The sequence below is a fragment of the Sphaerodactylus townsendi genome, linkage group LG12 (assembly GCF_021028975.2).
Source record: "Sphaerodactylus townsendi isolate TG3544 linkage group LG12, MPM_Stown_v2.3, whole genome shotgun sequence".
NCBI lineage: Eukaryota > Metazoa > Chordata > Lepidosauria > Squamata > Sphaerodactylidae > Sphaerodactylus > Sphaerodactylus townsendi.
Genome location: NC_059436.1, coordinates 48159893 through 48184399, shown reverse-complemented (window position 1 = coordinate 48184399; position 24507 = coordinate 48159893). Strand labels below are relative to the sequence as shown.

Genomic DNA, 24507 nt, shown 5'->3' with positions numbered 1-24507 from the left:
TGTGCCGGTCCTTGGGCGGGAAACGAATGCCCGCAGGCGCAGGCTGACACGCACGCCGGTGCACCTCCTGCTAGACTGCTTCAAGTTCTGTGAGCTGCTGCTGAGAGGAGGAGAGTAACTAAGGCAAAAATCACGTGGCAAAATCACCAATTAGTCACCCCCTCTCGGCACACACAAATAATTAGTAACCTACTCCCTGGAACCTGTGAGAACCTGCTGGATCCCACCTCTGACTATTCCAAAATGTTTCACATGCTCCACGTTTTAGGAAAGAGCATGGTAGGATTGTGGTTGACAGGTGGTTTCTGCTTTGAAACGTTCACACCCAGAGCTAAGGGGTGAGCCCCCCCTGAGGTGCAGGCCTCATACCAAGGACAGAAGTAAATGTGGGTCTCTTGGTTGTAATTGTAATTATGAATGTAGTTCTCTGCAAGGTGTGGACTGAGAGCTACTCATATGTTGTCTAAGGTGAGTAGCGCTTTGAAACCATTAGCGCAGTCAATGAGGAATTGCATTGGAGGTTTTTTAAGAATACGCTGCAGAAGAGCTGTGCTCAAAGGACCTTAATGGAAGGCACTGAGAGGGCAAGGCAGAGGCCAAGAACAATTTCTATTTCCTGCCCCAAAGGTAATAAGGCTAGAGGGTATTAATGAGTTTATAACCTTTTCCTGATGGATAATCAGATAGTCTAAATAATTCAGCAGAACTTCTAGTTAGACCTGTAGGAATTCCAGAAGTGGTGATCTGTTCTAGGGTTCTGAGAAACATGTAATAAAAATGGGGGGAAATGAAACTGGGAGGTTGGCTTTTCCATGAGATGAAAGATTAATCATATTTTCATTCCCCGCTCCTTCCCTTTCTCCTGTAGTTTGGGATGTACTAAAAAGAATGAGAGGATTGCCCATTGGAAATAATGGGAGAGGCTGGGAGGCTCATTTGAAATATAACGGGAACCAGGAAAGCCAATTACCTTGCATAGGCTCCACTGAAGTATATTACAGCACAAAGAAGGTAGCAAAGAAAATGTGGACTGGAGCTCAATTAAGGTCTCTGGGCCTTAATTGTGGAGTGACAACCCTGGGGAACAATGACAGCACGGACTCTGTTCCCAGGGGGTGTCATTCAGAGGTGGGATCTAGCAGGTTCTCACAGGTTCCCGAGAGTAGGTTACTAATTATTTGTGTGTGCTGAGAGGGGGTTACTAATGGGTGATTTTGCCACATGATTTTTGCCTTAGTTACGCCCCTCCTCTCAGCAGTAGCGTGCAGAACTGGAAGCAGTCTAGCAGGAGGTGCACCGGCGTGTGTGGCAGCCTGCGCCTGCGGGCATTCGTTTCCTGCCCAAGGACTGACGCAGCAGCTGCGTCCTTGCCACAGTCCCGCCCAGGAATGCCCGGCCACGTCCCTGGCGTGCCCCGCCCAGCCCCATTGGCGCTACGCCACAGTTTGAATCCCACCACCATGGGAACCTGTTACTAAATTTTTTGGATCCCACCACTGGTGTCATTCCATTGCCAAAGCACAGATTCTGTGGGGGCTGTCATTCCAATCCCACAGGACAGATTGTGTTCCCAGGGGTTGCCATTCCAGTGTGTGACCTGTCATTCCAATCCTAGAATACAGATTCCGTTCCTCAGGGCTGGCACTCCACTGTGGGGGCTGTCATTCCAGTATCAGGGTAGTCTATATGGCCCCAGAGACCTTAATTGAACTCCAGTCCACATTTTCTTTGCTACCTTCTTTGTGCTGTGATATGTTTCAATGGAGCCCACGCAAGGCAATTGGCTTTCCTGGTTCCCATTATTTCTAATGGGCCTTCCAGCTTCTCCCGGTGTTTTCAATGGGCAATCCTGTCATTCCTTTTGCTACATCCCTAACTAAAGACCTTTTCTCCCTTTGATTTCTTCCATGAAGTCTCAGAATATACTATATATATAGATTTACAGGATTGGGCAGAATTGGGTCTATACAGTCTATATGAATGTTAACCGCCATCAGAGGGTTTTAGTGGCTTGTGATTGGAATCCTGCATTTTATTTGCACAATTTGGAATCCTGCATTTTATTTGTACAATTTAACTATTTAATACGTTACTGTATGTTTGAGATGCTCAGAGGTCCGGCCTTGGTCTTTCACTGTATGATGCCAAAAAAGCCTGTGTGTGTGCGAGTGTGTGTGTGTGTGTGTTACTGTATGATTTAACAATGTATGTTGTCCCCCGGGGACTACAACTCCCAAGATGCTTTGCGGTAGAAAGCTCGCTCCGTTCCACTTTGCTGTTCTCCGCACTAGCCACCCGTACTACGTTTCCCACAATGCCTTGCGACAAAAGCCGCGTCTGGTCGCGCGTACTACGTTTCCCAGGGTGCTGTGCCTTTTCGCCCTCGTCCGTGCGCGTCGCGGTGGCGACCTGTTGAGGCGCCAAGATGGCGGACGGGGTGCTCAATGCCGGCGTCAACCTGGAAGCCTTCGCCCAGGCCATCGCGGCCATCCAGGCTCTGCGCTCCAGCGTCACTCGGGTGTTCGACTGCCTGAAGGACGGCAAGCGCAACAAGGAGACCCTGGAGGGCCGCGAGAAGAGCTTCGTCACCACCTTCCAGGAGAGCCTCCACTCCGTCAGCCGGGACTTGGGGTGAGGAGTCCTCAGCAACAGGAATCAGTTGACCTTAGAAGTAGAATTCCTGTTTTATTTATAGCAAGCCTCGGATTATGACTGAATTGTCTGAATTTTCTGCGGTATCGGTGGCTTGCTGCAGGAGGAGAGGTCTGCATAAGTCTCCAGGCTGGAATATATATATTTTAGGGGGGGGAATAGAACCTCCATGTTCAGAGGCAGTCTATCCCGCTTGGAAGGGCCAGGAGATTGCTGCATTCACATAAACAGGGGCCCAGGGTCACTCACGGCTTTATCCCGTGTACGTTTTTGTGTCCCAGACATTTTAACTGTTTTTTAAAACTTTTTCTGCGGTATCGGTGGCTTGCTGCAGGAAGAGAGGTCTGCATAAGTCTCCAGGCTGGAATATATCTTTAGCAAAAAATAGAACCTCCATGTTCAGAGGCAGTCTATCCCCAATGGAAAGAGCCAGGAGATTGCTGAATTTACAAAAATGGGCCCACTGTCACTCACGGTTTTATCCCAAGGGACCTAGAACTCGCTTCTGTAGATGCACTGAGTTGAGACTTAAAATAGGCAAACCTTTCTATGTGTAATTGTTAGCAAAATTATGGGCTGGGATTGCATGGAGACAAGAAAGTAAGCTAGCGTCCCTGACCTGGGCCTGGCAAGGTGGCCATTGAATTCGCGAGAACCAATTTTATCAGGGGCATTATACCCATGGGTGTCAGGTACCCGGGATAACCAGGGATGGGTTTTTGCTGAATGGAGCTTCCACATTCCGCAGTAGTAGACTTTCGAATTATGCTCTCTGCGAACAGAAGTGTTAAGGTTTTTGCTTAAATGCAGTTTTTGTGTTAAGAAGCGTGTGTAAAGGTTGTGTTTGGTCAATGTCTCTGTGTTGTAACAACACCTGGAAAAAAGTAAAATCTTCAAAGCTAGAGGTAAAATGTATGTGAAGCTCTCTTTTTTGTTATCTCTCCCTTCAGATACAGTTATTGTAAGGCCTTGCTAGGAGTTCAATTTTGCTTAAATGGCTTTCCCTTCCATTTTAACCTCATAGCAATCCTGTGAGGGAGCAGAGAGAGAGAGAGTGTGTGTGTGTGGAGAGCCAAAGTCACTCAGTGCAGAGATCTGAACCCGGATTTTCCCAGTTCTAATCCAACACTCAACCACTATTCTTCATTGGCTCTTAAAGAGAAGGCCTCTTCACCCATTCCTCAGAGCAAGAGCTATGAAGGGAAGGCCTGGGTTTTGGTCAATGCCAGAGAGGCAGATAAGCTGCCTGATGACAGAAGTTGGCACACAGTGATAAATGGAAGGAAACGATCCTTCAAATATGTGGGACCTGGCTCATGAGAACTCTCTGAACAAAGAAACAGATTGGCAGCCAGTGTAGCTATTTCAAAATGTTCCCCTTGGCTAACCCTTGTCAGTAGTCGAGCTGGTGCCTTATGGGCCCATTTTGGTTCTCAAGTTGTCTTTGAAAACAGCCCCATGTAGAGTGTGTTTCAGTAATTCAGCCTGGAGGTTACCGAAGCATAGATCGGTGTAGCCAGGTTGTCAGAGTCTAGGGCAGGGGTAGGGAACCTTTAACACTCAAAGAGCCATTTGGACCCATTTTCCACGGGAAAAGAAAACACTTGGAGCCGCAAATAATTTTTGACATTTAAAATAAAGATAACGCTATATATATATTGGGTTTTTTTACCTTTTACTCCGCTCATTCTGAAAAGCGCATTGATGCTCCCGCCCAGCTGCCTGCAGGGCGGGCAAGGATGGAGCCGGCGGCTTGGGAAGCTGGTGGATCGGGAAAGCGCCCGCCCCGCTCCAACGGGGCGGGTGAGAGGGGAAGCCCGCATGGCCTTGTGGCCGACCATGAGCAGTTAGAGCACCCACATGCTGCCTGCAGGGCGGGCAAGGATGGGGCCGGCGGCTCAGCTCGTGGAGCCACAGTGCAAGGGCAGAAGAGCCACATGCGGCTCTCGAGCCGCAGGTTCCCTACCCCTGGTCTAGGGAATAAGAGAGTTGTCAGATCAGCTGCTAGAAGGCACTCCTGCCCAAAGTTCCAACTTGCTTTGGAAAGACCAAGGCCGGACCTATGAGCATCTCAAAGATTTTAACTGCTCTGAAAAAGCCAGTGTCGCTAACCTTCACACTTTTTATTAGCATAATAAACAATGCAAACTAGGAGTGATCACAGAGTAGTACAATCATGGTTGCAACTTAATGACAACACAGTAACTTAATGCTGAGACTAGGAATATGATAAACTCAGATTTTAATCTTAATTGAATTATGTCTTGAGACATAATTCTTTTTGTTTTATAAACTTTTTGTTTTGTAATCAAACTAACGGCTAAATTTCTAATTCACGTTATCTGTTTTTTATAAACGATCTGGGACGCTATAATTATTTATAGATGGCAAGCATAACTTTCTTCAAATTCAGTATTCATGTTTATTCACACCTCAACGTGTTATGCCAATAAAGGTCTATTGTATTGTATTGACATAACACAGGTACTTAGCCACCGTTTCAGAGATAGCGGAAGAATCATTGTTTAAACGATAAGAATTTTTTCGTTGGCCTGATAGACATTCTTTATTAATGAGAAGAGGGGTCAGCAAGTTGGACCCGGACGTCTTACAAAATGGGCGACGTAGGTTCAGTCCCTCTAGAACAGTGATGGCGAACCTTTTCGAGACCGAGTGCCCAAATTGCAACCCAAAACCCACTTATTTATCGCAAAGTGCCAACACAGCAATTTAACCTGAATACTGAGGTTTTAGTTTAGAAAAAAACGGTTGGCTCTGAGGCATGCGTTACTCAGGAGTAAGCTTTGTGGTAGTCGGTGGCTTTGCTTTGAAGCAACCATGCAACTCTTCCAACGGGTGAATCATGACCCTAGGAGGGTTTACTCAGAAGCAAGCCCCATTGCCAGCAACCGAGCTTACTCCCAGGTAAAGGATCGCGCTTTAGTTCATCGCATGAAAATCAATGGGGTTTAAAAGCGCTTAACAGGGTTACCTACACTGCTTCCCCAAAACTAGATCTTAGGTTTAATGTTAATAATGGAGCCCATCAGCCCAGGCCAGCCTAGATGTGGGGGGGGGGCACTCTGTTTGTGCGTGCCCACAGAGAGGGCTCTGAGTGCCACCTCTGGCACCCGTGCCATAGGTTCGCCACCACTGCTCTAGAATATCAGCCTTCAAGACCAGCTTTTCCTCTGTATTGCCTGGATTAAACTTGTTTTGCCGTAGCCCCCTGATCACAGCCTTAGAGCACCAGTTCAAGACCAGCGTGGACACATCTGGAGGCTTGAATAATGACATGTCGAACTGGGTGTCATCTGCTTATTGTCGGCACCCAACCCCAAAGTGCCAGACAAACTTACTGTGTGTGAGAGCATGGGCGAGAGGGCTGAACCCTGTGGCACTCCATGAGGCAAATTCCATCCAGTTAATTCTGCCTCTCTGGTGGAGTTCCTTTGCATCTGATCAGACAGGAGAGAGTGAAACCACTTTCGGGCTATGCGTTAATACCCATTCCATGTTTATTCTAGTGGGTAAGAACAGAGTGGTCAACTGTGTCACAGTCTGCTGAGAGGTCTAACTATCGATAGGGAAGATTGTCCCCTGTCCAAATTTAAATAAAGATTGGTTCTGGTGGGTTTTCCAGGCTGTGTGGCCGGAAAACCCACCAGAACCAGTTGAATCTGGCCGTGAAAGCCTTTGACAATAAATAAAGATTGTTTACTAGTGCAACTGAAGCCATCTTGATTCCAAGCCTAGGCTTTAAACTAGATTGGAATGGGTCAGTGGTAGAGTATCTTCGGAGTGGGCCATGCGGATAGATTGGCTTTCAATAGAAGAAGGGGAATTTGGATTTATACCCTGCCTTTTTCTCCTTTAAAGAATCTCAAAGCGGCTTTCAACTCCTTCCCGTCCACTCCCCACAACAGACAGCTTGTGGGTTGGTGGGGCTGAGAGGTCACCCAGCAGGTGTCATGTGGAGAAGTGGGGAAACCGATCCAGTTCATCAGATAAGAGCTGCTGATCATGCGGAGGAGTGGTACATCAAACCCTTTTCTCTCGAATAGAGTCTGCTGCTCGTAACCACTACACCACGTTGGCTTTAATGCACAGGTGTCAAACTCGCGGCCCTCCAGATGTTATGGACTACAGTTCCCATCATCCCCTGCCAGCACATTGCTGGCAGAGGATGATGGGAACTGTAGTCCATAACATCTGGAGGGCCGCGAGTTTGACACCTATGCTTAATGTGTTAGGGTGCAGCCTGTCTATTTTTATCCACTTTGGGTCCTAAGCTGTATGGGAGAAAAACGTGCCACTGTACTTTAAATAAACCTTTATCTCACATGTACAAGCGGATGTTGAATTTGAAAGGTGGGTTTAGAGATTTAATCTGAAAAAATGTCAGTGGCCACCCTTCAGTGAGGTATGGTAAGTATGATGCTGGGGTCAAATGAAAATACCTAGATACAAACAATCTACTAAGAATGAATGGTTGTTTCATTTCCAAGTTATCTTATTCATTGGGTCACAGATGGCTTAGTAATAGGAGTACCTTCCTCTGAATAGATCCTCCTCTTGTTTCCTTTGATTCAAGTAAAGTAGTAATTTTTCACAAGCCAACAGTAAAAGAGAATAGAGCTGGGAGAACAGGTATGATGTAAGGAGGTTACATTAGGAGGTTAGTTAAGGAGGTTAGATTAAAATGCTTGTATCTGAATTCAAATCTTCTCAGCTGTGAAATTCAGGGAGTGGTCTTGAGCAAGTTATTAGCTCTTAGCTAAATCTACCTGACAAGGTTGTTGTGAAAGGAAAAAATGGGATGTGGATCATTCTGAGCCTTTTGAGAAAAGGTGAAAAAACAATGTTATAAATCCCAGAAGCTTTTGGATGCAAAAATATTTAGAGCATTTATGACCTGCCTATCAATACTGGTACCTATTACAACAACATGTTATCTGAGCATTATTGTTATTTGTAAAAAATGTTTTTGATGAACGTATGATTTGCCTGTTAAGGAACTGGAATGCTTTCTTAGTTGCTGTAATAGTTTCCGAATCTTGCGTCGTGTTTCCCAGTATAATTTTCAGATTTTCTCTACTGTTGTAAGAGCTTCAAAGTATTATTAAACCAAAGCTTGTGATTTCAAGATGCTTATTGGGGGCCTGCTACTGTTTGAATTGCTGTGCTGTAGCTGATGCATTGCTTTTGGTACCCTGGAGGGTTGACAAAGCACGCTGTCCTTAAATAACATCATTAAATAGTGATAATTTTCTTCTTTTAGAGAACTGGAGCGGCTGAGCAATCTCGTTGGCAAGCCCTCTGAGAACCATCCCTCCCACAACAGTGGATTGCACGAGTCTCGATCCTGGCCAAGAGACAAAGCCCCCTCTACAGTCCAGCTACTTCCAGGCCACCACAAATGGTCAAACAAGGTAAAAAAAAGCAGTGTTGATTGCTAATTAATAATCCCACGGATTGGTAGATTCTGCCTGGGCCAAAAACAATGATTGTGAAAAGCGGTGTAAAGGGTTTAAAGTGATGTAAAAGGGTTTACACCGTTTTCATACCGCTGTTTTTTGGTCCGTGCGGAATCTGCCTTCTGGTAGCTGAGAAGTTTTCACTGTTTTAGTTCTGCCTCACTTATGAGTGTTCTGTCAGAACACGTGTAAATGTTTAAATGAGCAAAATCTAAATGACAGCTGGACCCTCCTCCTAATAGGTGCAGATTAGTACCGAGTGCACAGCTTGTACCATGTGCAAACCTGATAAGGTGAGGGCACCTGATTGGTACCACTTTTGTATACAGATAGCACAGACAGCAGTGTGACGTGTGCCTACAAACACCTGTGGTCTGGCGAAGCACTTTGTTAGTAGATAGCAATAAATAGAACTGCACTGGTGACTGTGTGTCTGTCAGTTCTTGTCCACATTGCGTCCTACAAGGTGGTCTACTCCGAGTAAATCCGCTGCTTCAGCATGTTCTGAAGTTTAGGCAAAGTTTAGTCTTCTGCTTGAGGGAGTGAGCTCCTTCTCCAAGTGGGGATTTACAGTCTTGCTGTGCTCTGTCAGCTGCCCATCAAAACCTGGTGGAGCGGCCCAGATTCCCCACTGTGCTGCTCTGCAGGAAATATTTATTTATTTATTTATTATTTATTGGTTAGGTTTATATACCGCCCTCCCCCGGAGGGCTCAGGGCGGTGAACAATAAAATAGAGCACATATGTCAACTTTAAAATCTGTTCAGTATCAAATAATATAGGCTCTAATAAAATAAACCCACCCCATTAATGCAGCATTATTAAATCCACATAAAAGATGGCGCCTACTATCAAATTCCCTTTAAAAACCAGAGGGAAGGGGCGGCAGGATCCATTTGATATTATAAGGAGGGTCTTATATGGCATGATAGTTTCTGTCTGTGAGTCCTTCCTTCCTTTAAGGGGTTGGTGACAAAAGATAGAAGGGAAGGAATTCTGCTTGAACCCCCATATTCTATTTCTGGATGTTCAGAGGCTGTTTACTCATATGTATGGAGGTGCTGTTTCAGTTGCTGGTAAGAGTACTGATGGAAATTTGACAGAATTCAGGGTGTCTGTTGTGGGGAGTGGAAGGGAAGGAGTTTGTAAGCCTCTTTGAAACTCCTTACGGTTGAGAAAGCGGCGTCTAAATCCTAACCTCCTTCATCGCTCACTGTTTTTAAAACTTAAGTGGTTTTTAATTAAATAAAATGCATTAATTATTTTAGTAAAAGAAAAGCCCTCTGTTTCCAAACAGCTTGGAAGAAGTGTGAATTGTCTGGGGCTTTTTCGTTGATAGTGTGATTAACAGATTATTATTGCTTAAGGAAGTGGAGAAATGTATAGAATTGTATGCAGGCAAGTTTTTGTATACAATAACCTACCTTATTGACTATCTGAAAACAACTTGTATTGTATCTGAATTTGTGAAACTAGAGTGGGTGTTGCTGTTTTAGGTTGCTGGGCGTTCAAACTTAATACAGTTTAGAACACAGGTGTCAAACTCGTGGCCCTCCAGATGTTATGGACTATAGTTCCCATCATTCCCTGCCATGCTGGCAGGGGATGATGGGAACTGTAGTCCAAAACATCTGGAGGGCCATGAGTTTGACACCTATGGTTTCGAATATGGCATACATGATGGCTCTTCTGCAAGGCTCTAATGTGTGTTAATGTGTGTTATCTTCTGCTCGAATGTGTGTTATCTAATGGTTGTATTAATGGCTGAGGTTAACTTTTGCTTTTGGTTACATGAATGCTGTGTTGAATATCTTCTGTTATGTAAAGGGTTGGGTCTTTATCAGTTCCGTTAATGGCGAGACTTTCGTCTGGCACAAGGAGCTGTCTGTTGATGCTAGAGCACTTGTGTTGTTTTTAAAAACCTATTCTGAATTGTTGGTAGACTCTCCAGCAAGGAGAAGGAAACATGTTTTTGAAGCTGATCTGAATGGCCTAACTAACCTAAGGTGGATTGAGCTGTCCATGTGACTTTCTGCAGTCCGCTTTTACTCACAAATACACCTGTCTGGCGTTGAAGAAGTGAGCAACACTTTGCATGGTTTTTGCATATCGTTGAAGTTGAGGTGCTGGTTGATCGACCATCTTTAACCTTGAGGAACTATTACATGAAGCTACAGGTGTATAGGAGATGGCTAGCCTTTTTAATAATCTTTTGGTGTAACCAGGGGTGCCAAAGAGGGTGTCTGTGGGGGCCGTGGGGCCCAATGATATCTTTTTTGGTGCCCGCTAAGTGTTTTAGGAAGTGGGTGTGGCCAGGCAGGGCTTTTGCCCAGCAGGGCTTCTGATTGGCTATTGGGGATTTGATCGATTTTGCAGTTTTTTAAAAATGTTGCTTCGGCAGCCGCTGCCATCACAGCACAAGGATCTACCCTGTGTTTCTACACTATGGCAGTCATTTTGTGGCTGACTTTGCTTCCTGTGGCCGCCATTTTGCGACAGACATTTTGTTGTTGCGCCCACCTAGCCGTGTCTGAGTTCTGAATGTGCTCTGGTGTAATTTTGTGCTGGAAAAGCTGAAAAAGAAGAGGAGGAGGGGTTTGGATTTATACCCTGGTTTTCTCTCCTGAAAGGTGTCTGAAAGTGGCCCACAAACTCCTTCCCTTCCTCTCTCTGCAACAGTCAACTTCTGAGCTAGGTGGGGCTGAGAAAGCTCAGAGAGAACTGACTAGCCCCGTGTTGGCGAACCTTTGGCACTCCAGATGTTGTGGACTGCAATTCCCATCAGCCCCTGCCAGCATGGCTAATTGGCCATGCTGGCAGGGGCTGATGGGAATTGTAGTCCATAACATCTGGAGTGCCAAAGGTTCGCCACCACTGGCTAGCCCAAGGTTTCCCATCAGGTTTCATTTGTAGGAGCTGGGAAACAAATCCAGTACACCAGATAAGAGTCCATTGCTCATGTGGAGGAGTGGGGAATCAAACCCAGTTCTCCAGATTAGAGTCCACCACTCTTAACCACTACCCTAAACTGGGGTCTTTTGCTCACCAGTATGAGTTGGGGTGGGGAGGGGCACTGCCTGCCTGCCTGCCTGCCTCTCTTCATTTTAGGCAGACTCATCCAGGCCTGTGTGGCGACAACTACATGTAAACTAATTTTGTTTTTTGTCGCTGTGTGGGTTTGATTTGTGTTCACTTTAAGCCAAATGTGTAACTGCAGTATCTCTCTGGTTCCAAACGAAAGCCAGAAAGAACGTTTTGATCTCCCAAATGTCATTGACATTTATAATTGCATAGCTTGGTTATCTATGAAATCTGAAATGAATAACAGTTGTTTAGCATTTAATGTCACTGTTTCATAACAGCTAATCAACTTGAGTGTTTTTTTGATCGTTGTTGGAATCAGACTAAATTAGACATTCTAAGTAAACAGATGCTTTCAATACTGACCAGTATTTTTAACTGATCGCCTGTCAAAGCCAAGTGGACTGATTTGGAGATAATTGAAAGCTGTTGTTGGTATTATCTTTAACCGGTGTTTAATATTTTGAGCAGGTTAGGGTGGAAGACAGGAAAGTTACTTTCAGAATGCATATTTTCATATGTAAGAAGAAGAAGAAGAAGAGTTTGGATTTATATCCCCCCTTTCTCTCCTGCAGGAGACTCAAAGGGGCTTACAATCTCCTTGCCCTTCCCCCCTCACAACAAACACCCTGTGAGGTAGGTGGGGCTGAGAGAGCTCCAAAGAATTGTGACTATCTGGTCACCCAGCTGGCTTGTGTGGGAGTGTACAGGCTAATCTGAATTCCCCAGATAAGCCTCCACAGCTCAGGCGGCAGAGCGGGGAATCAAACCCGGTTCCTCCAGATTAGACACACGAGCTCTTAACCTCCTACGCCACTGCTTAGTGCCATCGTGGTGTAGTGGTTAAAAGCAGTGGACTCTAATCTTGAGAAGCGGGTTCGATTCCCCACTCCTCCACGTGAGTGGCAGACTCTTATCTGGTGAAATGGATTGTTTCCTCTGCTCCTACACATGAAGCCTACTAGGTGATCTTGGGCTCACAGTTCTCTCTAAACTCAACCCCCACCTACCTCACAAGATATCTGTTGTGGGGAGAGGAAGAGTAGGAGTTTGTAAGTCACTTCGAGACTCCTTGCAGGAGAGAAAATGGGGGTATAAATCCAAACTGTTCTTCTAAATCACAGGTGTCAAACTCGCGGCCCTCCAGATGTTATGGACTACAGTTCCCATCATCCCCTGCCAGCATGATGCTGGCAGGGGATGATGGGAACTGTAGTCCATAACATCTGGAGGGCCACGAGTTTGACACCTATGTTCTAAATAACAAATACTGAAAACGAATTTGTCATGTTTGGGAAAGAGTGGGATTTTTTAAATTTAAGCTGCTTGTGTTAAGGCCAAAGAATTCCAGTGGTGTGTGTTTCAGTGCAGTTGCTGCTACCACTTCTTGTCTTTGCCTCTTGTTTTTAATAAGGGACTAATATGTGATCGGTTGGCTCCATAGCACTTCATTGTCCAGCAAACAGTCCGTGTTCAATGATTGCTGCCTTCAGAATTTTGCAATCTGTTTCCTTCCCCGTTCTTTATTATGGCTGGTGGTGATGCGTGAATTCTCCCAGTTCTAACAGGAGGCCGGTCACTTGTAACTGTGCCAGGAAAAAAACCTCCTCTCTGTGCCCTTAACAGCCTGCGGTGATATACTGAGTGGCTTTTATGATACAGCAATTTTCTCTTGTGCTAGCTAAGTGTGTGCAGACTGAATCTGCCTGTTCCTTTTATTCCTTTTCTCAACAGCTGTTTTGAACAAGAATGTCCAGACTAAATGGGCCATTTTTTTACGCCCTTTTTTTTTTTTGCAGCCGCTTATCGGTAGCTTGGCGGGGGAAGCTTCAGTTGCAGTGATGTGTGGAAATGCTTTCTATATTTAATTTTTAATTTTTGACCCTTTGGTGGCTGGCGTGTTGTATTTTTGATGAGCTGAGCCAGGACGTCTCCCTTTTCCCCTCTGTGTGAATTTACTCGTGCGTTAACTGTGGCACAGGAGAGCTTAGGCAGGGTAAAATTCTGGATGGAAAGTTCTGGATGGAAAAAGGGGGTTTGTAAGGAACAGGTCTCCACTAGTGATTTTAGTATCTAAGTTACCGGTAACTCAGTAGAGTGGAACTTTGCTTACATCGGCCAGAATTGTGATGTACATACACTCTTGAGTCCAAGGCAAAAAGTTTTAAAGTACACCCAGTACACCCCCTCCCTCCCCTCCCTTGCATGCCACCCCTCAATCACTCACTTCCCTCCCTCCCTCACTCCTCTTCCCTTACATGGCACCCCCTCCCTCCCCTCCCTTGCATGCCACCCCTCACTCACCTCCCTCCCTCTCCTTCCCTTCCTTTGCATGCCACTCCTCCACCTCCCTTTTCTCAACAGCTGTTGAGAAAGGAGCAGCAGTGGCGTAGGAGGTTAAGAGCTCGTGTATCTAATCTGGAGGAACCGGGTTTGATTCCCAGCTCTGTCGCCTGAGCTGTGGAGGCTTATCTGGGGAATTCAGATTAGCCTGTACACTCCCACACTCGCTAGCTGGGTGACCTTGGGCTAGTCACAGCTTCTGGGAGCTCTCTCAGCCCCACCTACCTCACAGGGTGTTTGTTGTGAGGGGGGAAGGGCAAGGAGATTGTAAGCCCCTTTGAGTCTCCTGCAGAAGAGAAAGGGGGGATATAAATCCAAACTCCTCCTCCTCCTCCTCCTCCTCCTCCTCCTCCTCCTCTTCTTCTTCTTCTTCTTCTTCTTCTTCTTCTTCTTCTATATTTATTTTTCCATTGGAAAAATTGAAAAAAGTTATTAGAAAGAAGAGGAATTGCTTCTCTCCTGAATTTTCCATTTCTTCTTAGACCTTCACATCTCCAGGCACACTTGAAGGTCTGATGGGGGCAGTTTTCCCATGGTGGTTGCCGGGCAGCCAGCACCCTGCTCTGCTTACATCAAGATGAAACAGAATACTTGAAGGATTCTGTAATGTATGTAAAAATGCATTTTCAAACAAATATTAAAAGGAGGGAGAGAGGTGTACAAACATATGGCTTTTGGTCTGTGTTGCTTAATAATTTTGTGTAATGTGAGTAAAGTGGGCTAATTGCTTGTCAGAGCATATGGGAATGTGAATTGCGTGTTTTTTTTCAGCAGGTTTTTTTTGTAAAAAAAAAGAAGAAAGAGGTTAATTTCAGCAAAAATGCTAATGCTGCCACCTCCCAATGTTCTTCACAAATTTTAATTTAATAAAGACTTATTATTTAACAGATAGATAGGCTAATGTTATTAGTTTGTTCCATTTTTTAAATTAACATAGTGCTTGAATTTACAGTTTCTTGGAGCTAGCAGATGACTTTTGTTGTGTTGGCTAGTGTTTTTGGAGGAACCCCCCCCCCCCCCTAAAGGAATAGAGCATCTGTTTATGTTGACGTGAAGTATATTTTCTTAACTTGTAAAAATGCTGTTGTGTTATGTTATATTGGCCTTAACTCTTAATAAAATTTCATTCTGTGGAAGTATTTTCTTCAAAACTGTTGTGATGTCTAACTTTGTCTTCTGATGGGTGAAAAAAAATCAGTTATTCCTTCTGTAATTGAACACTTGGATATCAGTCGCTGTATTTATTAGACCAAGTTCAGTGATAACTTGCCTCTGCTGGCATGTTACCATCACTGCCTTAGGGTGTCGTCTGTCCTAGCTCAGGTGCACATCTGTACCTGTTCAAAGGTGTAACCTCAGTTTGCACTGAAGGAAAGCTGCCGTTAGTATATGGATTTGCAGAATCCAGTCCCTGACCGAAAGCTTAAATTACGATTACAATTTAGTCTTTGTTAAAGCATCACCTTTATATGAGACTCTGTTGATCAGAAGCACATGGATTATAAAGGTCTAGGCTCACTGTTATCTAATTTAAAAATCAGGCCTCCCCAAATTTTGGCTTGTATTAATAGCCAGCGCTCTAATTTTGCCAGTTGCAATTTTGCCAGAAGTCCACTTAGCTCTAAGGAACAGGATCCAAGTCAAAGTTGCTGAAAGAGCGATGGAGCTGTCCAGCTAGGTAGTGCTGAAGTCTCCCTACCTCTGGTGGAGAAGGTGGTGGAGTGAGCATGACTTTAAGGAGGACAGCAGCTCCTGTAGCAGAGGGGGTCAGAGAGTTGGGTAGAGTGGTAGCAGCAAGAGAGGAGAGCCCACTAGGACTAGCTCCTTGTGGAGCAAAATACCCTTCCAGTACAAAGGCTTCCTTCAGAGAAAGAGCTTGTTCAGTGTGTATACAGTGCCATCAATTCACAACTGACCTATGGTGACCCCATAGGGCCGTGGTGGTGAACCTTTGGCACTCCAGATGTTATGGACTACAATTCCCATCAGCCCCCTCCAGCATAGCCAATTGGCCATGCTGGCAGGGGCTGGAGTGCAGCCAGTTCATGGCATCCCTGGAAGGTAGAGGTCCGCCACTACTACCATAAGGTTTTTTTTTCTAGGCAAGAGGCACTCAGAGCTGGTTTGCCGTTGCCTGCTTCAGTGTGGGCTGAGAGTCCTGAAAGAACTGTGACTAGCCCAAGGTCACCCAGCAGGCTTCCTGTGGAGGTGTGGGGAATCAAACCTGGTTCTCCAGATGAGAGTCCACCACTGTTAACCACTACCTCACAGTGGCTCTTTTGTTCAAGAGAAGGAGCAGGGAAACAGCACTCCACTTAGGTAAAAGCCTCCTTGAGAAGGAAGGTAGTGAGGGTTCCCAGTTCTCCACGATCCCCCCCCCCTCGTCGGAGGAAGTGATAAACCAGGAGGTGGTGCTGAGTTTGTGATTGTACACAATCACGTTTTTACCCTGCCTTTTCTCAAAGAATCTTCCGTTCTTCCCTCCTGCGTTTTATTGTTTCGTCAATCCTGCGAGGCAGGCTATGGCAAAGAGTGACTGGCCCAAGATCACTCTTGTGAGTTTCCAGGCTGGGGTGGGGATTTGGACACTGGTCTTTCCAGACTTCAGCTGGAATAACAGTGTTTTTTGAAATGCTGGCAACAGGAGCAGAGTTGCAGCTCCTCCAAAATGCTTCCCAAAACTGCGCTTTTTCTATCATGCAGGATCACTATTATGGGCTGCAGAAGTGCTCCATCCATTGTATCTGTCCTACTTGTGGCTGCTGTTCTTTATCCTCCCCCACCCCACTCCCCCAAAAAAGAGGGATGCACTTTTCCTACATGGAGCAAGAAGTAAGAGAGCTAAGCCTGTTCAAAGCAATATCTGACTACCACACCCAGCCAAAACACTGTAGTCCTTTGAATGCTTCATCACTTTGAGATAGAACCTGAGGGACCGCCTCTCCCCATATTGCCCTGTTAGGCCCCTCCGCTCCTCGAAGGAGGACCTATTGGTAATCCCTGCCCAAAAAGCAATCAAGCTGGCCCCCACCTGGTGGAACAGGCTCCCAAGGGAAATCAGGGCCCTGCGGGACTTGCAGAGTTTCTGCAGGGCCTGTAAGATGGACCTGTTGCACCAGACATTTGGCCAGCCTGGTTACGTACATCTACATAAGAACATAAGAACAAGCCTGCTGGATCAGACCAGAGTCCATCTAGTCCAGCACCCTGCTACTCGCAGTGGCCCACCAGGTGCCTTTGGGAGCTCACATGCAGGATGTGAAAGCAATGGCCTTCTGCGGCTGTTGCTCCCGATCACCTGGTCTAAGGCATTTGCAATCTCAGATCAAAGAGGATCAAGATTGGTAGCCATAAATCAACTTCTCCTCCATAAATCTGTCCAAGCCCCTTTTAAAGCTATCCAGGTTAGTGGCAATCACCACCTCCTGTGACAGCTACCATTCTGCTACCATTCCATCTGGCCTTTCGTGGGCGCAAGGGTGGGGAGGGAGGGGGGAGTCTGACGCCATCTGATATTTACATGGTTCCTGATTTAATACTGGGGTATTGCGTTGGTTTTATACTATGTTTTAAAGTTATGTTTTTATTGTTGTGGTTCACCGCCCTGAGCCCTTTGGGGAAGGGCGGTCTACAAATTAAATAAATAAATGTATGTCACACTGGCTTTCTCAAACTAACTATGAAACTTGGTATTGTGGGTTTTCTGCGGGGCTGTGGGCTAGTAGTGTTTTGCTCCAAGAACAAAAACAAACCACAAAATAAACCAGACCACGGCCACACAGGCCAGGAAACCCACAATGCCTATTTGATTCCAGCCGTGAAAGCCTTCAGCAATACACTCACTATGAACGATTAGTCATTCTTGCTATAAATCTGAAAATGAAGAAGTTATAATGTCATCAGGTACCTCTTAGATGTATAATCTATTCCTCTTTTTAAAAAAGTAGGTTAATTAGTAATAATGAGTTATAATGATTTGCTGTCACCGAAGCTGAGGGGACATTTCATGTTTCTTGCTGATGTTTATTAAATTATCTCTTTCATTCTAAATTATTTGGGCGGATCGTCTTGTTGCTGGCCTAAATCAATAAATGCTGTAGAAAAAAACGTTCAGACTTATTAAGCAACCTTGGTAAGTTAGTATAGTATTGATTAGACATGGATACTGGGTTTAGCAGCGATAAACCATTTTTAATTGTTAATCATAATAGCCTAGTCGTAACAGTGAGATAAGACATGCTTATTTTGACAATCGCAGTGTCAAGTCGATGTAATGTTAATTTCTGGATGTGCTGAAACATTTTTAATGTAATGGACTTTGCTTTGGCCTGAGAAGTGACATTGAACCAGAATGCGAATTCTCTGGCAACTGCTTCATGCTCAAGAAAACTGGCACACACTATGCGGCCCAGCACAGCCATATTGTGCAGCCCACAGTTTTCCTGGAGGCTTAGGCCATCTTGGATGGGTGATTCCACACCCCAGTCTCTGGGAGGCAGGAATTTGTCATTTTTAACTTCCTGTCTGGTTGTTGCCCTTCATTTTGAGTCAGTATTTTTTCTGCCTCAGAAGGGAGAGCAAGGACCTTTACAGGCTCCTTGGCAATTTGGTCAAGTTCGTTAAAAAATTACCCAGTCTGGTCTTAAGTGTTTGTTTGCCCTTTTGTCTTTTGTCTGTCTCTTGTTTTCCTGGGGTTTCCCTCCCTGTTGTGGCGTTTCTTTAAAGGGGGGGGGGAACACTAGTGCAAGGTTTTTGGGCACCAAAACCGTGCCTCCCCAAGAATCCCTGCCTTGGGGCTGCGGAGGAAGGCAATGACCCGTCTTCTCCTGGGTGCTTTTTGCTAGGTCTTTGCTCTGGGACACAACGGCCCATAATGCACCACAATGGCCCATAATGCACCAGGTGTCTGCTGCGCCACAGGGGCAAATGTCCATTGCAGCAAGATTTCATAGTGGAAGTATGAAGCGTTGGATGATCCAAACAGTTTTTCCACTGATGATGAGGGGAGGAAGAGGATTCCCCTTTGACCACCCAAAGGACTTTTGAAATCCTGGGCCTCGCATGCACCAAAGCCTGGCAGAATGGAAGCTGTAAAAAGGAAGAGAGTTCACAGTGATTGAGCAAAAAAGCCAGCTGGATCCAACCCAATGTTTAATTAACAGTTTGTACTGGAATGTTTTTGTTGTATGACATAAAAATAAATGGGCAGGCAGTTCTTATCATTCAGTCAGTCTTTGTTATGGTCATAGCCCAGCATAAGGTTAGCAAAATACTTACAGTTAAAAGATAAAATATATTTAAACTGAAAATATATATCTAAAAGGATCTGCTGGCAGAAGAAAATTGGAAGATATGGAATTGTAAGGGGGATGGGATAAGAGCATGAACATTAAAAGGAAACAAGGCATAAGGGAACAGAAAAACTGCATACAGAAGACTATATTATGTCACAGTATGCTGTAGTAGTAAGACAACCTTAGTAGTAATATAGGCTGTTTTATACCACAGACCAACTTGGGACGCAAGTGCTGCTGCACAAAAGAAAAAGAAGAAGAAGAGTTGGATTTATATCCCCCCTTTCTCTCTTGTAAGGAGACTCAATCTCCTTTCCCCTCCCCCCTCACAACAAACACCCTGTGAGGTAGGTGGGCCTGAGAGAGCTCCGAAGAACCGTGACTAGCCCAAGGTCACCCAGCTGGCATGTGTTCGAGTGCACAAGCTAATCCAGTTCACCAGATAAGCCTCCACAGCTCAAGTGGCAGAGCGGGTAATCAAACCTGGTTCTCCATATAAGAGTGCACCTGCTCTTAACCACTACACCATCCTGGCGCCTTGCAACACTGTATGTTATAGTTCCTGTCATTGCTTTTGTGTATGTAAACTTTGCACCAGCTGTACTGTCTGGGCAGCCTCATGCAGCTGTTCAACTTCCCACCTGTGGCTCTTTTGAGCACCATTCCCTGGTAGGGCATCTGTCCTGTGCATCAGGAACACAGGTGTCAAACTCACTGCTCTCCAGATGTTATGAACTACAGTTCCCATCATCTGACAGGGGATGATGGGAACTGTAATCCATAACATCTGGAGGGCTGCGAGTTTGACACCTATGATCAGGAAAGTAGGAGAGGCTTGAGGTCCCACCTTGAAGCAACCAGTTGCAGAAGAATGGTTGAGCGGCGAACCTCCCTGGATTGCCGGCTCCATCCCAAAGATAAAAGCAAACGTGGCTCTTTCGGTAGACGAAAATGGCAAACGTGGCTCTCTGAAAGCTGCAGAGTGAGTATCACAGTTTCACGCCATTCCAGGGTGGTAGATGAATTAATTTCTGAATCTGGTACCTTTTATACTGGCCTCAGCATTCAGTTAAATGGAGCGCTTGAAATCATTATGAAACATTCGGGAGAGGTTAGGCTAAGGTTAACAATGAGATTTTAGCTGTCATGAGCACAGTCGGGACAACCCCTATATTTATTTTTAGACGATAAGACGTCTGTCATAATGTTATAATGAACTGTGGAGAGTTTAGGATTGCGTTTGGGGGTAGCAGTAATTAGAAAACATGGTCACTAATATAAAATTCTGAAGGATGAAAAGTGAATCTTGCTGTCAAAAGATTTGGGCTGGCTTAGAAATTTTGCCAAGGCTTCTGTAAGTTATTTTCAGAGTCTGGTTTTGAAGGTATGGTTTCCTTGTACTTTTTTTTTTTTTATACGCACGGGCATATGGTGATTAAAAAAAACCATACGAACAAGACCGAGGAAGAGCAGTTGTAACAATTACATGTTGATATGAAAATATTTATATTACATGCACAATAATTGTCCCTGTTCTGGGATTCTGGATTGGGCTCGCGTGCTCCCTGCCTTCTGCTTCGGAATCCCTGAAATAGAATGTTTTACAATAATCAGTGTATTAGTGAGAAAAACAGTCTTCGGATCACGCCGTCTATCCTGGAAGTGTAAACAGATCATTAGATTAAATTACTCAGATGCGCTAGAGGTAGTTTGTTACGGAGTACTCATAATGATGAATAGAAGCCAACCAGTTCAAATTGAATGCCCTCCGACGAAACTTAAAGATGAAGAAGTGTCCATTAGAGAGCTGATTTTATAGTTGGCACTCTCAGATTTGCATCTGTTTGTCTCCCATGTCTCTTGCGTGCCCACTTTGCTTCTGTGGGTGGTTCTGTTGGATCTGCGCATAGACGCTTGTAGGCAGCCGGCTACACAATCTGAAATAGTCCTCCCCTGGAGAATGGAAAACAAAAAGCGAGATCGTAAAAAACGAAGGAAAAAGGAAACCTCCCTGAACATGCAGAGGCTGCGATATGTGGTGGGCATTGCAGGAAATGGCACTGAACTGATGCCTGCAGGATTTTGCTCAGCAGGGTAGCCCATTAGATTTGAGCTTTCCAGCAGGAGGCCACAGACACAATGACAAAACCCTTCACTGAGGCTTTGTGTCTCCGGGCGCCGGAACAAAGCTCCGGTCGGTGGCTGCCAAAAACCTCTGCTTAATTGGGATGGTGTGGATGGCTACATAAACATTTGGGGATGAGCTTTAACTATCGGACAAGCGAGCGATAAGCCTGTGGATGCTTATTGTTCAACAGGTATTCTGAGGTCTGGTGGAGCAGCTCTCAACAGGTATTCCGAGGTCCTGTGTTGCAGTTTAGGAACAAAGGGGGTAGATTAATGGCAGTCAAAAGGCATACAAATATCTCACCTTCTATTTTAACTTGAATGGCTTCACACTGCCTTTTAACTAATTTAATATATTCTGGGTTTTGGACACCATTCTTGCCGCTCAGCAGATGCCTCTGTGTCCTGCCGCTAGGATGTTTTTGTGCAACAAGAATCCTGGTGGGTTTTTTTCCAAAGCACGCCAGAGCCCGCCGGTTTGTTTCTCCTGGCTCCTAAGGTTCTGTCTCCAAAGCGATGATGGGCTGGCCTTCGTTCCGTGGCTGCTGTTTGTCAGCAAGCCCCTTCTTAGATACATTTAACTCCTTTCATCCGATTGCCCCGAGGACTTCAACCAGAATTACCTTTTTAAAAACGTGGCCGGAGTTCTTCACAATTAAGAACTGTGTTGCTCTGGAAAGATGCTTAGCTGTCTCGCTCTGCGTGTATGGGGTGGGGAGACGTTGCAGCTGCCTTGTTGGGCAAAGTTATATTGAGTCTGGTCTGTCCTGTCCCCACTTCTGTGAAGATGCAGATGTGACAACAGGGGACATTGTGGTGTCCTAGAATGGTGCTGGATTTACAGCTGGAATGTTGCAGATTTTCAAAAGACTATAAAAGCCAGAAAAGAAAGGAAGAGCCAGCAACTAGGGGGCTGGTTTAGCTAAGAGATGTGTGATGCAATGGCTAAGAGTCGTAGACTCTAACCTGGGCTGTTTCCGCAGGGGCAGAATACAGCGATCTAGGGACACTAAAAACAGCGTCCCTGGGGAGGGGTTTGCACGGCTGCCGCCGCTGCATCACAACCCCCGAGCGGCGCAAAGCCACCTGACGTCTCACACGGCAAAGTGTGTATGTGTTTCACTTCCACTCGTATTACCTACCAGTATTACCTATTTACTGTTTTCACTGCTCATCTCTGCCCATCTGCACGAACATCCTAAACCCTCATCCCAAGCCCTCAGGCCACAGACAGACAGGCTGCACGGACATTCTAAGGGTGACAGTTAAACACAGCCAGCTTCATGGCCTGGTGCACCAGGAAAAATAAGTTTTACCTGGCTCAGGTATGGACTTTTGGTGATTTGAAGGTCCGATTACCTGCCCGCAACAGGGAGGAATGTCCTGTGAAAATTTGGGGGCGATCCGTCCAGCAGCTTCTGAGGGAGACCATCAGGGACAAACACACCGTTAGATTTTTATATATATAGATGAACGAGAGACAGTATCTAAAACTCTATTTTTAATGAAAATAATTAAAACATTTCTATAACTGTAGGGATGAGCCGCTGACCCAGCAGAACCGTAGGCAGAGTGCTTGGCATGCCGGCCCAACTACGGCCTTCTGGTCGCACCCGCTCCCCCATCCCCCACCCCCCGGTGAGTCACAGGTCATGAACTACCTGGCTCACAGCCACCAGGTGTCCCAGACAAAGGGACAATGGAGCCCTTGCCCCCAGGTGTGGATTAGACCCAGACACGGATGCTTCCTCCTGCACGTAACAGCCCGATGAGATCATGCATCACATGATGATCTCCCACTCTCCCGCTCTCCTGCCTCCCGGTCCGCCCACGTAGCCCCCCCTCTTGTAAACCCTAATAAAAGGAGCCCGAGCCTAGCACAAGGCAGAGTAGCCGGATCCACGGCATGGGATCCCGCGCTCCCTGCTGCTGGCTCTCTCCACCAGATGGTATCTCCGCGTCTCGTCTCATTATTACGACGACCCTGCGGGCACGACTACATATAACAGAACCACAACTCTTAATCAACAGCACAGTATACATATTGTAAATAATAACAACAAAACAATGAATAATACACACACACAAATACAATAATACCAAGTCTCTGTAATAAAGGTATCACGTTGAAAGAGATCCACTAATGGTGTAGATGTGAAGGATACCAAGTGTCTGATGCCTGTAAAAATATTCAACTTCCGTGGATGACTTTAGACCACTCACAGTCTGAATTTAGTGAGTGTGAAGATTAAATGGAAGAGGGGGAAATGCTGTTTACCATTCTGAGCTCCTTGGAGGAAGGGCATGGTAAAGATGCATAAGCAAACATACGCATTATGTGTAAAAGGCTGTGGAAAGCAGGAGGGGAGGCTAGAAGGAGCGGAAACGAAAGCAGTAAAAAAAAAGCAATGAATGGAGAAAGAAAGAAAAGTAGAAGAAAATCAATCACAGTCAGCTTGATAACATTTAGGAACCCTATTTCTTATCTGACAAAACGAAACGCCTATCAGAAAGCGAGGGTATCTTGAAGCACTCAATAATCACTAACAGCTGACAAGGTGTTAGTGATTTATAATGCACATTGGGTATATTAGTGTGCCATTTTGTCTAATTAAGGAAAGTGAGAACTGGCATTACTCTCGTTGGAACCGTGCCAGATGTTGCTTCATTTCAGAAAGGAGCCGTCACAATTGATTAACAATCATCTGAAAGCCTCGTTCCAGGGCAATTTTTACATGTTGTTAATGCGGGGCTGGGCGGAGAAGATGCTACCATGGCCCCCACTCTCCTAGTTGGGTGACACCGTTGGGAGCGAACCGCCAGATCTTCTGTTTCTGCCTAGTCCCTTTTCTACTGTGAACTCCCCTGTTTACTTCAGTTAATCCTGATTAAGAGAAAACATCAGATAATTTCAGGCAACCCGGTGTGTCGTGTGGGGAAAATATGGTAAAGTACAATCACTTTTTGATGCGTATTAAAGTGATGCAAGACCGTTAGCTGGTCTGGTAGTATTCCGTGGCTCACTGATGTTCCTTCTCATTATTTACTCCCCCGATTGCTATGGAGTGATGACTGTAATTCTGCCAATGCTTTACTATTGTGTCACTATTTCCATAGTCTTTATTTAGCCATGTAGGTGCTTGGATGGTGATTGAGCAGCCCATGAGCGGGCGTTAACCAGGTGTGAGAAGGAACTGGGAAGCACACCTCTTGGCCTGGCTACGACAAGACCAGTAACAAGAGCACCCTCCATCCCAACCGCTCTGACTCAGAGGGAAGCACCTCCAATGGTGATGGGATGAGAGGGGTCTGGCTCTCTCCTGATGGTGCTCTCTGCAGGGGCTGGGGGACAACTTCCAAACTCCTACTAACTGAGGAGGATAAACAGGCAGGCATAAGGAGGCAGACAGAAGGCAGGGGTGGAGGCCGACGTCAACATGAGGAAGCCAGAGAGGAAGAAAAACTCTGGCAGACAGAGGCCGCTTCCGCATGGCCACTCTGGGGGTTGGGTCGGCGTACATGACTCCGACCCA

At 45.6% G+C, this 24507-nt stretch overlaps 1 protein-coding gene across 3 annotated transcripts in view; it reads left to right on the top strand.

The window, feature by feature from the left end:
* The first annotated feature begins 2400 nt into the window (after positions 1-2400).
* Positions 2401-24507, top strand: part of LOC125441668 (mediator of RNA polymerase II transcription subunit 27-like) — a 35172-nt gene continuing 13065 nt past the window's right edge. Inside the window, exons 1-3 of one of the 3 annotated variants that reach the window (XM_048512401.1) lie at positions 2401-2631; positions 7934-8084; positions 14036-14704. In XM_048512401.1, the coding sequence (XP_048368358.1) occupies positions 2426-2631; positions 7934-8084; positions 14036-14134 (456 nt within the window). In that variant the 5' untranslated portion in view covers positions 2401-2425 and the 3' untranslated portion in view covers positions 14135-14704. Of the gene's footprint in view, positions 2632-7933; positions 8085-13982; positions 14705-24507 lie in introns of those variants that run through there. The other 2 variants (XM_048512402.1, XM_048512400.1) reach the window with 2 other exon arrangements.